The 14,379-nt window shown below is 41.4% G+C and overlaps 1 protein-coding gene across 1 annotated transcript in view; it reads right to left on the bottom strand.

Moving 5' to 3' along the window:
• The window catches only part of LOC133056579 (fatty acid desaturase 2-like protein FADS2B), a 39,367-nt gene extending 25,358 nt beyond the window's left edge, over nucleotides 1-14,009 (bottom strand). The window contains exons 1-2 of the mRNA XM_061142000.1: nucleotides 13,689-14,009; nucleotides 3,167-3,277 (exon numbers count right to left, since the gene is read on the bottom strand). Coding sequence (XP_060997983.1) covers nucleotides 3,167-3,277; nucleotides 13,689-14,009 — 432 coding nt within the window. The remainder of the gene's footprint in view (nucleotides 1-3,166; nucleotides 3,278-13,688) is intronic.
• Between the last annotated feature and the right edge of the window lie 370 nt (nucleotides 14,010-14,379).

The following is a 14,379-nucleotide window of genomic DNA, read 5'->3' as shown; positions in this document are numbered from 1 at the left end:
AAGAGTGAAAAAGCTGGTGTAAAATTCTACATTCAAAAAATGAAGATCATGGCATCCGGTCCCATGATTTCATGACAAATCACAGTAACATTATACTGGAGGTGGTGATCAAAATCATCTCCAAGGAAAAGAAATGCAAAAAGGCAAAATGGTGTCTGAGGAGGCCTTACAAATAGCTGAGAAAAGAAGAGAAGTGAAAGGCAAAGGAGAAACAGAAAGGTATACCCAACTGAATGCAGATTTCCAGAGAATAGCAAGTAGAGATAAGAAAGCATTCTTATGCGAACAAAGCAAGAAGTAGAGGAAAATGATAGATTGGAAAAAGCTAGAGATCTCTTCAACAAAACTGGAAATGTCAAGGGAACAATTCTTTCTAAGATGGGCATTGTAAAGACCTAACACAAAAGAAAATATTAAGAAGATGTGGCAAGAATAAACAGAATTATACAAAAAAACTCTAATGACCCAGATAACCAGGATAGTATGGTCATTCACCTAGAGCCAGACATTTTGGAGTGTGAAGTCAAGTGGGCCTTAGAAAGCATTGATATGAACAATGCTAATGGAGGTGATTATAGCTAATGGAGGTGATGGAATTCCAGCTGAGTTATATCAAATCCCAAAAAGATAATGCTACTATAGTGCTACACTTGGTATGCAAATTTGGGAAACTCAGCAGTGGCCACAGGACTTGAAAAATCAATTTTCATTCTAATCCCATAGAAAGGCAATGCCAAAGAACATTCAAAGTACCACATAATTGTTCTCATTTCACATTCTAGCAAGGTAATGCTCAAAATCCTTCAAACTAGAGCTCAATAGTACATGAACTGAGAACTTCCAGATATACAAGTTGGATTTAGAAAAGGCAGAGGAACCAAAAACCAAATTGCCAACATCTGTTGGATTATAGAATAAGCAAGAGAATTCCAGAAAAACAAAACAAAACAAAAAACCTGCTTCACTGACTACTCTAATATTCCTCTGGGTTTAGTGTTTCTTCTGACACTTTGTGGATCACAACATGCTGTGGAAAATTCTTAACGAGATGGGACCTGCCTCCTGAGAAACCTGTATGCAGGTCAAGCAGCAACAGTTCGAACCAGACTTGGAACAATGTGCTGGTTTAAAATTGGGAAAGGAGTATGTCAAGGCTGTATATTGTCACCTGCTTATTTAATTTATATGCAGAGTACATCATGTGAAATGCTGAGCTGGATGAAGCAGAAGGTGGAATCAAGATTGCTGGGAGAAATATCAACAACTTCAGATAAGAAGATCATACCACTCTGATGGCAGAAAGTGAAGAGGAACTAAAGAGTCTGTTGATGAAGGTGAAAGAGGAGGGTAAAAAAGCTGGCTTCAAACTCAGCATTCAAAAAATGAAGATCATGGCATTCAGTTCAATCACTTCATGGCAAATATGGGGAAAAATGGGGAAAAATGGGGAAAAAATGGGGAAAAAATAGAAACAGTGACAGACTTTATTTTCTTGGGCTCAAAAATCACTGCAGCTGGTGACTGCGGCTATCAAATTAAAAAATGCTTGCTCCTTGGAAGAAAAGCAGTGACAAACCTAGACAGCAAATTAAAAAGCAGAGACATTACTTTGCCAACAAAGGTCCATATAGTCAAAGCTGTGGGTTTTCCAGTAGTCATGTATAGATGTGAGAGTTGGACCAGAAAGAAGGCTGAGCACCAAAGAATTGTTGCTTTTGAACTGTGGTGTTGGAGAAGACTCTTGAGAGTCCCTTGAACAGCATGGGAATCAAACCTGTCAGTCCAATAGGAAATCAACCCTGGGTATTCATTGAAATGACTGATGGTTAAGCTGAAGCTCCAATACATTGGCCACCTGATGGAAGAACAGACTCATTGGAAAAGACCCTGGTGCCTGGAAAGGTTGAGGGCAGGAAGAGCAGAGGGCGACAGAGGATGAGATGGTTGGATGGCATCATGGACTCAATGGACATGAGTTCGAGCAAACTCTGGGAGATAGTGAAGGAACATGGAGGCCTGGTGTGCTGCAGTTCACGAGGTCGCAGAGTCAGACGTGACTTACTGACCGAACAACAGCATCTCGGCTCCTACACCTTGTCACAGGAACCGGGCTCTGTGTCCAGGCTGTCTGCCTGAGGGCGCACTCATCCCAATACAGTGCATTGCTTCCTGACACACAGCCTTGAGGGATGCACATGGACCTAAGGAGTCAGCCTAAGTATTCCTCTTCATCCTGCACATAACCAGCCCTGTCTCCTCAGATTCCTCCTATCCCCTTATGAGTTTGTTTCTTCATTTTTTAAAGTGGAAATGTAATTCTTATTCTTTCTGCCTCACAGTGATATCTGGATCACCACTTTGTACAAAGTATTTCAAAAGAATGGTACAATTGTAAGCTGTTTTAAAACATGAAGTGCAAAAAAAAAAAAAAAAAAAAAAATGCAGTGCTTAATATTAGCTAAAATCCCTTTAAGCTTTATGTGCAACCATTCTAGTGAATTCTAGTCTTATGGAGGCCCTGCCCTCTGAAGACAGTTTTTCAGTCAACCAAAGTCTTGGCGAAAGAAAAGTGGTGCTTTTTGTGGGGAATACCCAAAGGTTTGGAGCCAGAAAGAGGTGAACTGGAGTTCCTGTCCTTTGCTTTTCAGAAGATAGTTTATTCTCCTGGAACTGTAATTTCTCCAATTGTAAAAAGAACTATAGTTAGGATATAGTCACATCATTGATTCAAAAGCTATTTATGGAATTCCTACTACAAGTCCAATCCTGTGCCGGTAGGCACTGAGGACTCAGGGATGAGCAAAATTGACATAGTCTCTGCTCTCATGAAAACTGGTTCAACAGGGAACATCAAGCAATTATAAGCAGACATGGAAAAAGAAAAGTTATGTGTAAGTTGCGTGGCAAGAAGTAGGTAGTTAGAAACATGGAATTACTGTTTGGCACAGGGCCAAGCATTCCATTCCTTTGTTTCTCAGACATTTAAGAATTCTGAGGATCTCAGGAGGATGACATTGCTTTGCAGTACTTGGAATCTACTCATTTATGCTCTTGAAGGTCCTCCCAGGCAGGATGGCTAGTTTCCCACAGAAAATGATAAGTTGGCCCTGAAATATATCTTGTTCCCATCCCTCTGCATACTCTTGAGTCCCAGGACCTCACTCACGTTTTTGTTTCTCTCCTGATTGGGCTCTTCTGGAGCAAGCTCTCCGATGAGCAGTGGTTTAAGGTACAACTGCACAATGTCAGGGTCCGGATGCATGGCTCTGAAGACGTCCTGTGAATCAGAAAGAACTGTTAGAGGCTTAAAAATTACACACTTACACACAGATATCTCCGCTTCCTTACTTTGTTCTGTATTGAGCTTAGGAATTAGAACAAACCATGTTATAGAGCATTTACTTCTAACTCTAGGTTGACACTTCAAGTTCATTGATGAGAATTACCCTTGGAATTCCTCTATGAAAGCCTCACACTGGAGATCCACGCATTGAGTGCATGGCTTACTAGGGAAGTCCCGGGTAGAAAGTTGATCCCCAAGCATTGGAAGAGATCGTTGTTTATTTTATTGAGCACCAGAAGTAGTTGGCTTTGAGATTATGGGCCGTGGTGAATCTTTAGAGTCAAATCTCAGGCATGGTGTGGAAGTTGCCCACATTATTTGGGGCATACAGCAACCAAGACTGCCTATGCAAATCACATCTATCAGAGTTTCCCTTTTAGTTCTTGGTCAAGGACCAGTGGACAGAGGCTCTTGAATTAAGTTATTTCCAAGGAAAGACAAGTTAAAGTTGATGATGATAACAAATGTCTAAGACAGCATGGGAGCAAAGCCCTCGAACCCTTAGTTGTCTAAAGTGGCACTTTCTTGGCTAAGTTTATCACTGAAGAAGCTTTAGCACTCTTTCTAAAACAAAACAAAACAAACAAAAAAAACACCATAGCATTCTCTGTAGGGGCTTGAGACAGGCACAAAATAGAGCTGACCCACTATATTTTTCCAAATCCATTCCCATTTTAAGTAGTAACTCCAGGTGGCTATGAGAAGCAGTGTTGGTTCCCATGTCCTGCTTAAGTTTGGAAATAAGAGACAGTCTTTTTTTTTTTTTTTTCCCTGAAGGGATTTAAACTGCTCTGGGGGGGAAGGAGGCTTCTCCAAGAGAAAGATAATGGACTTCTTGCTATTATGACTTTGAGAATAGGAAGGATTAATTATGAAGAGAAATAACCAAGGTTTTAATGTGAATGTGTGGAATCCATACACAATACTTTGGAGTGGTGGTGTTGCCTAGTGCTGATTAAGAAACCGGATCCCCGAGCAGCCTTCCTACACCCAAGTTCGATACTTGCTGTGTAATTGTGGACAAGTCTCTTGACCAGTCCATGCTCCTGTTTTCTCTTCCCTAACACGGGAGTGACAGTAATAGCTACTCAATATATAAAGTTATTATAAAAATTGAGTGAACTGATTAGAATCTGAGTGGCTTATAGTAAATTCTCAGACATATTAGTTCTCTTTCCTATGTGTATACCTCTGGGCTTCCTTGGTGGCTCAGATGGTAAGGAATCCGCCTGCAATGTGGTGGAGCCCTGTTAGATTCCTGGGTTGGGAAGATCCCCTGGAGAAGGGAAAGGCTACCCACTCCAGTATTCTTGCCTGCACAATTCCATGGACAGAGGAACCTCGTGGGCTACAGTCCACGGGGTTGCAAAGAGTTGTACACGACTAAGCGACTAAGACAGAGGGATAAGAGCTACCTTCCTTCCTTGTCTTCAATAAAGTATAACAGTTCAGAGATTTTCTTTCCATACTCCAATGTTTAATGTGGAGTAAGCTCGGTATTATTTTAGTGAATATAATGAACCCTCCATCTTCAAAATCTAAAGCAACTTTAGGTATATCTAGAACTACATACAAGCCTACACATAAAACACTTTCATATGTGTAGGTTGTATGTGTGTGTGTGTATATATATATATATATATATATATATATATATATATATATATATATATAATATATGAGGTTATTCAGAGGGGTGCAATCTCAACTCTTTAGACTCACTTTTCTAGATTCACTGATGTAAGAAGGGATTTGCATCTGCTAGAACCAGTCCAGGCTCTACTCTTCATTCTGCCTTTGTACACTTTCTCTGACCCCCTTGGGAAATGCTGCTTTCAAAGATGTGTTTTCTTGTCACATTCAATGACTCTAAAGTTAGTTTACCTAACCAGGATGAGAGTTATTCGGTGATTACCAATGTGACTAAACGTTTCAGGGTGGCCCATACTGAAAAATCATGTTCTGCCTGTTGTTAAGGAACAGATGAGGGTGAGAAACAGTCTGAGGGATCAAGATCAGAGTGTAGAGGAGGGTGAGGCCCTGGATTTGCATCTTACTCTGAGCAGTCATCCGGAGCCCTGGAACAGTGTGCTGATGCTAATGTTCCTCTGGGTTCACTGTTTCTTCTGATCTTCAGCAAGATTCACAGGTCAATACTGTGACAACAGAGACTGAAGACCCACAGAGTTTTCCAGAAGAGTAAGAACTGCCCTGCTGTGTGGAACTCTTTTCATTGTATTAGTGGGCAGCACAAAAGTGGCTTAGGTGGTCTTGGAATATTCAGTTTGAAGGAATTCCCTATTAGAGTCTGGATACTGAGTAAGTTGTATAATCTCCTTCTCGAAAGACCTTCAAAAATGAATTATTTTTTTAAAAATTAACATTATTTGTCAAATATGCTCCTCCTGAAGAAAGTCTGGACTAAATGAAGGGGAGAGGGAGTAACACCTTTTTTTAAGTGTTTCCTGTGTACAAGGTGCTCTATGGGCCAACTCAGCATCATCAACTTATTTCTGTGAGGTTCCATCATTTTTGTTATACATATAAAGACCCCAAATCTCAGGACATTTCCACAGTAAGTGGGAGAGCCAGGATTTGAACTCAAGGCTTCAGTTCGGTTCAGTTCAGCCTCTCAGTCATGTCCGACTCTGCGACCTCATGAATCGCAGCACGCCAGGCCTGCCTGTCCATCACCAACTCCCGGAGTTTACTCAAACTCATATCCATCAAGGCGGTGATGCCATCCAACCATCTCAGCCTTTGTCGTCCCCTTCTCCTCCTGCCCCCAATCCCTCCCAGCATCAGGGTCTTTTCCAATGAGCCAACTCTTCGCATGAGGTGGCCAAAGTATTGGAGTTTCAGCTTCAGCATCAGTCCTTCCAATGAATACCCAGGACTGATCTCCTTTAGGATGGACTGGTTGGATCTCCTTGCAGTCCAAGGGACTCTCAAGAGTCTCCTCCAACACCACAGTTCAAAAGCATCAATTTTTCAGTGCTCAGCTTTCTTCACAGTCCAACTCTCACATCCATACATGACCACTGGAAAAACCATAGCCTGAACTCAAGGCTATGTGGCTTTAAAGCCAGGAAGCCATAAGGTCCATTCCAGCCTTAACATGTACAGTTCTTTTCTTGAAAGAAGGGGGACACAAGGTTGTTTTGGGAGGATATTAAGACCAGTACATGCATGCTAGGCAGTTAGTAAAGGTGTTTCCCACCTTAGGTTTTAATCACGTGCATCACTTTGTCTGTGACCCCAACCTACTTCTCCAGGTTTACCTCTCACCATAGCCTTCAGGCCTCATCCTGTCCAGTGTAAGTCTCCCTGTTCTATAAACATTCCATGACCCTGTGTAGTTCTGAAGCTTCATGATACATACTGCTCCCCTTGTCTTGACTGCTTTCCTCCATTTATTTTCTACTTAAACTTCCTTCTCATTCTTCACCAACCAAATGAAATATGCCTTCCTAACACAGTCAGGAAAGTTATTTATGATCTCTTCTGGGCTCCCATGACCCTGTGCTCCTAAAGCTTTTCAAATGATGTTGCAGTGAACCTGTGTATTCACAAAGGCCTTCTTAGTGGCTTTTGACTTTTTTGAAGACTGGGACCATGCATTATTGATTAAATTATACCTGATGTTTCTTGCTGTGCCTGGAATATGACATGTGATCAAGAGATGTCTCATGAGTAAGGGAAAGGGTGAATGAATAGAGCAGTATATGATTTCTCTAACAAGGAGAAAGTTGAGAAGTATTGAGTTCAAAGGATATGGGTCTTAAGCACTGCTGTCTCTTCCCCACTCTCAGCATCTCTATTTTCTGACCTTTTAATTACTTTATCATCTCTCATTTTCGTCTGTTATCTTTTGATTCACTTCTCAACCATCATCGCTATTTCCTAACCTATTCATAAATTTACACTGTAGCTTCTACACTGATTATTTCCCAAACAGTATCAACACAGAGGAAAGATGTGATTGTCTTTGCTTTCACAAGTGAGTTTGGAAATCCTGCTGATTTTTTGCTGTTATTTAGTGGGGGATGGAAAGGTGTCCTTTATTGGAAGAGCAGTATGATCCCTCGTGGGAGAGACAAGTATGTAAAGTGAGAAGGCCTGAGAAGGATCATGTCCTTACAATTTACCTACTGTATACAGGCTGTGCCCTGCATCAAGGCACTTGGCCTAGAGGGCACGTGTGGGTTGAAATCCAGGAGCACTCCATTTGCCAAATCTTGTTCTGCAATCAACCAGAGTGTGTGCCTATAAAATTTACACCAAAATACAGCATAGGGAGCAGTGCAGTGTGTTGTTTATATTGGGGAAATGCTTAATCTCTGAAGCTTCAATTTGTTTTCTAACTGTGGATATTACTTATTCTCCCACATGGGCTCATTTATTCTTTCATTCCTTTATTCAATCATTACAAAACCTTGCTGAAGACTTAGCCTAGCAACAAAAAGCTTAAGCTTTGGAATTACATGCCATTAAATGATGATATTTTTATATTATTACTATTTGGTTAATCTGAAGTGGGTTGAAATTTCCCCAAATTCAGAAAAAAAACCTACCCATGGTGAATATATGCTTATAGTTACAAAACAATGTAACTAGAACATAGATTTTGATTTACTTAGCTCAAAAGGCTCACTCAGGGACTTCCCTGTCATCTGGTGGTTAAGACTCCATGCTTCCAATGGAGGGTGTGGGTTCAATCCCTGTTGGGCAACTAAGGTCCCACATGCCTTGCAGGACAACCCCCTCCCCCCTCCCCCCAAAAAAAAAACCAAAACAAAACTCCCCAGAATATTCAATACCCAACCACGGACACTGAGTCCTACACCTTGCGTAGTTCCTCTTCTTGTTTCTTCTCAGATCTCTCCTGTTTCAAGGCAAATGCTAAATCAAGGTCCCTCGTATTTCTGGAATATCACAAGTTTTGAGTAGGCTGATTTATGGGGAGAATATTGTCTTTGCCTTTGTTGTGGAAAAGAGCCACTTTGGAGTGGAGAATGTTTACATGAAGTCGCCAAGATTCCCCTCCACCCACAGGGATAAACAGAGGGTTATTATTATTATTATTTTTTGCCATAACTCACTCTATTATTTGAGAACTTTCATCATTTGAGACTTTTTCCTGTGATATACTTAACTGAGCTCCAGGCCAGACTCTCTCTCTCCACTGTCCCCACCAAACCTGTTCATCTTCCTGGCTTCATTACCTTGTAATGGCAACTGCCACCCACTTACCTACATAGACATCCACCAGGCAGTTTAGACTCCTTACTCCTGCTTACTTACCCAGCCACTTATCCCCTGTTATAAATTATGTCTCCTGGTTATCCATCCCCTCACCCTCATTCCTGTTGTCAGTGCCTTGTTCAGGACTTCAGCATGTTCCCTGGACTCCTTCCTTCATTTTGACTCTTTTTATTTTATTTCACATGGGACCATAGCCTATTAACAATGTTGTGATAGCTTCAGGCAGACAGCAAAGGGACTCAGCCATTCGGATACCTGTACCCATTCTGCCTTGACTTACTCTTCTTGATCTTCAACCTTTACTCAACCTCCAGGCTGGCATTTGAAAACAGTCCCTGTTCATGGCCATTGTCACCCATTAGCACTTTAACTGCACTTGTCTCTTTACTCTCATACCTATTTTTCAACCTGAACCATCATTCAAATGAGAATCAAATTAAATTTTAATTTTAAAGTAAAAAAAAAAATGTTGACAGCCCACAAAAGATGCAGTTATTACTGATGACAACTTTCCTTTTATAAACAGCTGGAATCCTGGTTGGTTTCCTTGTAGGACTGCATGTAGGGAGGGATGCTGTGCTGGAGAAGTGTCATTACCTGCAGCAGGAGGAGAGGAAGACCTACAGTGATGGTAAAATCCAGGGTCCTTCGCTCAGAACCCAGGACCCTTTCTCCCCCTCCTCCTTCTCTTGTCTCTTTCTTTACCTCCCACACCCTTCATCCTCTCTTCCTCCTTCTTTCCTCATCCTCAAGCCATCATGTTGACCAGGATTGTGCTAAGCAAAGGATGTGGCCAAGCCGGGACACCTATTCTGCTGGTGCTTACTCACGATGTGAACCTGATCTGTATCCCACCTCTGTACACATCCTCTCTTGCCCCGCCCCAGCCTTGCCTCTGTGATTCCACATGACTCTTTTGGACTTTCACACAACTCGTTCCTCTTCCACCTTGCATTCTTCCAAGCAGACGAAATAAATTTTGCTATATTTCCTCTAGGCTTTTGTCATCTCTTTCCTGTCATATTGGATTTTTACTCTGATGAAGAATTTGAGTTCCTCATTGTCCCTCTCAGAGTGTGATGTTCAGACACAAGGAGGTGGCTGACCATGCACATTGGGTGATAACCCTGACTTCTTTGTTCTGAACATGCTGCTCTTGTGCACACCTCACAAGACTGTGTTTACTTCTTTTGTGGAGCCCAGAAATATTGTTGACTTACTGATATAAAATTTGGGGCTTCCCAGGTGGTGCTAGTGGTAAAGAACCCACCTGCCAATGCAGGAGACATAAGAGATGTCGGTTTGATCCCTGGGTGGGGAAGGTCCCCTGGAGGAGGGCAGAACAATCGACTCCAGTGTTGTTGCTTGGAGAATCGCCAAGGACAGAGGAGCCTTGGGCTATAGTACACAGGGTTGCCCAGAGTCAGATGTGACTGAAGCAACTCAGCACAACTTAGCATGCAGCATGCTTCATATGGACATGTTGTAATCCATATAATCAATTCCTCTTGTTCGACTTATAGGCTGTTTCTGGCTTTTCCTAGGTAAGCTTTTCTAGGTGAGAGGATCTGAGCCTCGACTTTAGTTATGAGCATTGTGCATTAGTTTTAAATCATATAATTTGAAAAAATCAGATTATTATGTGCAATAACAGGAATTGATGTGCCTGTGTTTTGTATAATAGACTTATTTTTCTTAATACTATTCCTTGGACAAAATGACAACTTATCTCAGAATAACTAAGTAATAATAAACACCATTTTTTGAGTGTTTGATCTGTGCCAATATAAGAAGAAAACCTTTATTTTATCTCTGCCAACTTTGACAACCATAGTAAGATAAAAGTATCATTATCCCACTTTCTAGACAAAGGAGCTGAGGTTCCAAGAGCTTCAGCAAGCTCCTCAGGACATACCTAGTAAGTGGGGGAGCCCACATGCAAACCACACCCTTTCATTCCCAAATTTGTACTCTTAATCATTAGAGTGGACACCTAAAAAAGTTTTAGAATGACTGACCATATGAATGAATGAATGAATGAATGAGTGACCCTATGGAACAAACTACCTTGGTATCATTATGTACTTTTCATGAGAAGGATGGAGGCTTGGGGAAGAGTTTCTATGTAAATAACGAAAGACGCCCCCCTCTGGGTAGGTGCAGCTATGATCCAGGGCTTGTGCACAGAGATCATATTTGGTGCACATTTGCCTTTCAGGGCACAGCCTGCAAACACTTTTTAGGCTGTAGAGAGAGAGCATTTGACCTCAGGTTCTCTGACTTAACGTCCTCCTCTCCTTCCCTAGAGAACATGCCGTTTCTCCACCAAGTATTCCTCTGTTACCAGTTGGCAACAAACAATCAGGGTTTCTAAGCAGATGGTAAACAGGAAATGTGAGTCACATCTCTGAGGCTATGGATGCTGTGATGTAAATAATAATAGCTATGATTTAATGAAAAGTGTGTCTGGCATTATGCTAAACACTTTACAAGCTTTAGTCTCATTTTCTAATTAGATGGGTAAGGTCATCCCCATTATGCAGGTAATGAAGCTGAGTTCCAGAGCATTCCAGTGACTTTCCCAGGCTTATATAACCAGTATACTGCACCTCAGGCTCCATGTACTCTTGAGTGGCCATGGAATACTGTGGTTGTCAGAGTTCTCCTGGCACGCTTCCATTCTTCTCTAGCCATCATCCCCTGGAGACTTTTCTCTGAACATTCTGGATCTGCCTTCTAAAAGTGTGGGGCACATGACTGACCATGCTCAGGGTGTTCATCCTCAAGACACAAATCCTAAGGTGTCATGCGTATTTTCCCATAAGGTTCTGATTGTTTCTATTTTATTAATCAATTCTACCTTCTTGACTAGAATTGGATGCAGAATTGTGGTCTTTCTCTGACTTCTGGGAGATAAAAACTCACCAGCAAATGACAAATTCATCAGCTGAGCTGCTTGCTGCAAGCTACGTCTATCAGTTATATTTAAGTGGTCGAAGGTACATATTTTTCTAACATATCCTCTGAGCTGATTCTGTGACTTGTGTTAGAAAAGCATTGTCCATATTTTCTTTGTGTTGTGGAGATGAGATCTGTGGTATTTTCTTCCTCTTTTTTGCCACTTTAGTTTTTTAAGTGAAGTATAATTGCTTTACAGAATTTTGTGGTTTTCTGTCATACATCAACAAGTATTTTTTCCCTTTATTTTTGTTAATCTTTCCCCTGATTCTTGCACAAATGCCTGTCACTTGGCTTCTTCTATCCTCAGCTCTCTGGCTTCCTAGGGTCTTCCTGACACATGTGAGACTCCCATCATGGGCCACAGGCTCATGCGCACTTTCCCAGGAAAACGTTGAGCTTTGTCTTAAAAATATCAGATCAGACCAGAGTGGTGGGGACGTGGAAGGGTCTGCTCAGAGAGGCATTCCTCTGACTGCAGAATCAAGATGAGAAGATTGTAGAAGACCCTGATTAGACGGAAAAGTTGAGAAGTTGGGGAAAACAAGAATTGGGGAAAGATGTTGCTAGTGTCAAGAAACAAAATCTTTCTTACTTTGCAGACTTGCCGCATGCTTGTGTATTCTGTTTTCATCAGTCAGGTAACACAGAGCAGAGCTTGATGAATCAATATTTTTAATCGTATGCTTTGACAGCAGTTGGAAAAATTATATACTAACAAGAAAACAACAAGGGTAACATAAAAAAATCTGTTTAAATTTCTACTCTATAATATGCTAATTTTCTGATCTTGAATTAGTTTATTTAACACCTTTTATTCTCCATTTCTTCATGTGTATAATATGGAGGAAAAGTTCCTGATTGGGCTAAAACCAACTTTCTTATAGAATATTTTAGAAGGGATTCCTAAATGCTTTTAAGGTTTGAGAAACCTCCCTCTTCAATATTAAATGACAATTTTATTTTTAATATCAGCTATAAAGGGCTTTATGGTATAAAACCTATGTGATTTAAAAATTTGTCACTGTTATTTGTGGACTGTGAGATACATTATTTTCATGTTTTAGCATTAGTCTTTTTTTTTTCTTTAATATGGGAATACTATTCACTTTCCTTATGGTGAAGTTTAAGTGAGGTCATGCATTTGAATGTGTCTATAATGTCTTCGGGCTTCCCAAGTGATGCTGATGGTAAAGAACACTCCTGCCATTGCTGGAGAGGTAAGAGATACAGGTTCGATCCCTGGGTCAGGAAGATCCCCTGGAAAAGAGCATGGCAACCCACTCTAGTATTCACGCCTGGAGAATCCCAAGGACAGAGGTGCCTGGTGGGATGTGGTCCATAGGGTTGCAAAGAGTTGAATGTGGCTGAAGTGACTTAACATACATGATGTGTGGTATTTTAGGAATCCATTGAAAATCTATTTTTTTTTTCAGCTATTTTGGTGAAGGAAAGTGGTTAAGACTGAAAGTTAAGAAAGATAAGTGTTTTGAATCTGAGATCTGCTGGCTGGGTGGACTTGGGTCAGTCACTTGACCACCCTGATTTCAGTTACCTCTTCCAGAAAAGTGGGTTGTATTACCCGTATCACACTGAATGAACTACACGACAAAAAAGGACTCTACAAAGTCTAAATTCCTGTGTCACTGTACGCTTTAAACATTGTTCAACGTTTTGATGGTCACCAGATGAATTGCTGTCTATTTCATGCACTCCAGTTGCAGGAGTCTGAGAAGTTTCTACTTGGGTGAAGTTGTTTTTTCCAGATTTTACTCACGTATTTGTAATGTTCTTCTTATAAGACAATGACTCCATTTCAAAACAAAACAAATAAAACAAAACAAAATCATAATGCCAAGAACAAAAACCCAAACCTGAATTACACATAGTATCTACTGTCAGCATCTGAGCCCATCCCAAACCTAGTGTAAATAATAGTTAGACCTTGAGGCTTAATTAACTTTCAAGTTTTTCTGGATGGGAATCCTGAAAAATTGCTTTGGAGGGAGATGAGTGATCATGGAACTTGAACACGTACTTGGAAAGCTTTTGGAAAGACAGCCAAGCTCCCAGCCACCCAGCAGCTGGAAGAGAGAGAGAGGGCAGACTTTGAGTTCCTTACCGTGGCGTCTTGCCCAGCATAGTGGTTGAGGACCTTGCGCCCACCGGGATGCCTGTCCGCCCAGCCAGTAACATCGTAGACCTTGCGATTGATCACCAGCCACTGGTCAGTCTCCTGACTGTGTCTCTGGATCTCCTGCCAGCTGTACCTGTTGAGGCTTTTTCTGGGCAAGTCGCACTTGTCATTTGCCTCCTGCCTTGCAGAGAGCCTGGCTTTCCCACTTGCTCCTGGTTTCCCGTTTGCCTGATGCCTCGCGCCTAGGTACAGCTGGTTCTCGTCTACAAGGCTCCCATTGCCCTCAGGCTTTTCTTCAAATGTCATTGTCTCTGTACTTTTAGAATCTCTGGCTTGACACCGAGAATTTCTATTTTTCTCCTGATTCAACTACAGAATGACCTTTTCCCTCTCCTTTTATTCCATGAAGTAAGATGCCTACACAGAAAACTTTTTAGCCTACTTGACTCTTGGCAAACCTGATAGTGAGCTCTTTCCCAGTGTCTCACTTCTCTGTCCTGAATCTTTTTTGTCCTGATGAAGACCGGACTACCTTTTCTCGCACCCAAGATTAGTCTGCCTTTCTCTCTTCTCTCTCTCTGCTAGCTGATCTTTTAGCTGCATTCTTATTCATCATTAAATGTCCCTTAGCCAAGAGCTGGAGCCAATCACAGCCCAGAGGATGGTGTGGCCTGAC

The sequence above is a fragment of the Dama dama genome, chromosome 1 (genome assembly GCF_033118175.1).
Source record: "Dama dama isolate Ldn47 chromosome 1, ASM3311817v1, whole genome shotgun sequence".
In the NCBI taxonomy this organism is placed as follows: domain Eukaryota; kingdom Metazoa; phylum Chordata; class Mammalia; order Artiodactyla; family Cervidae; genus Dama; species Dama dama.
Note: the sequence above shows the minus strand (reverse complement) of the source record. Positions and strands in the feature narration are given on the sequence as shown.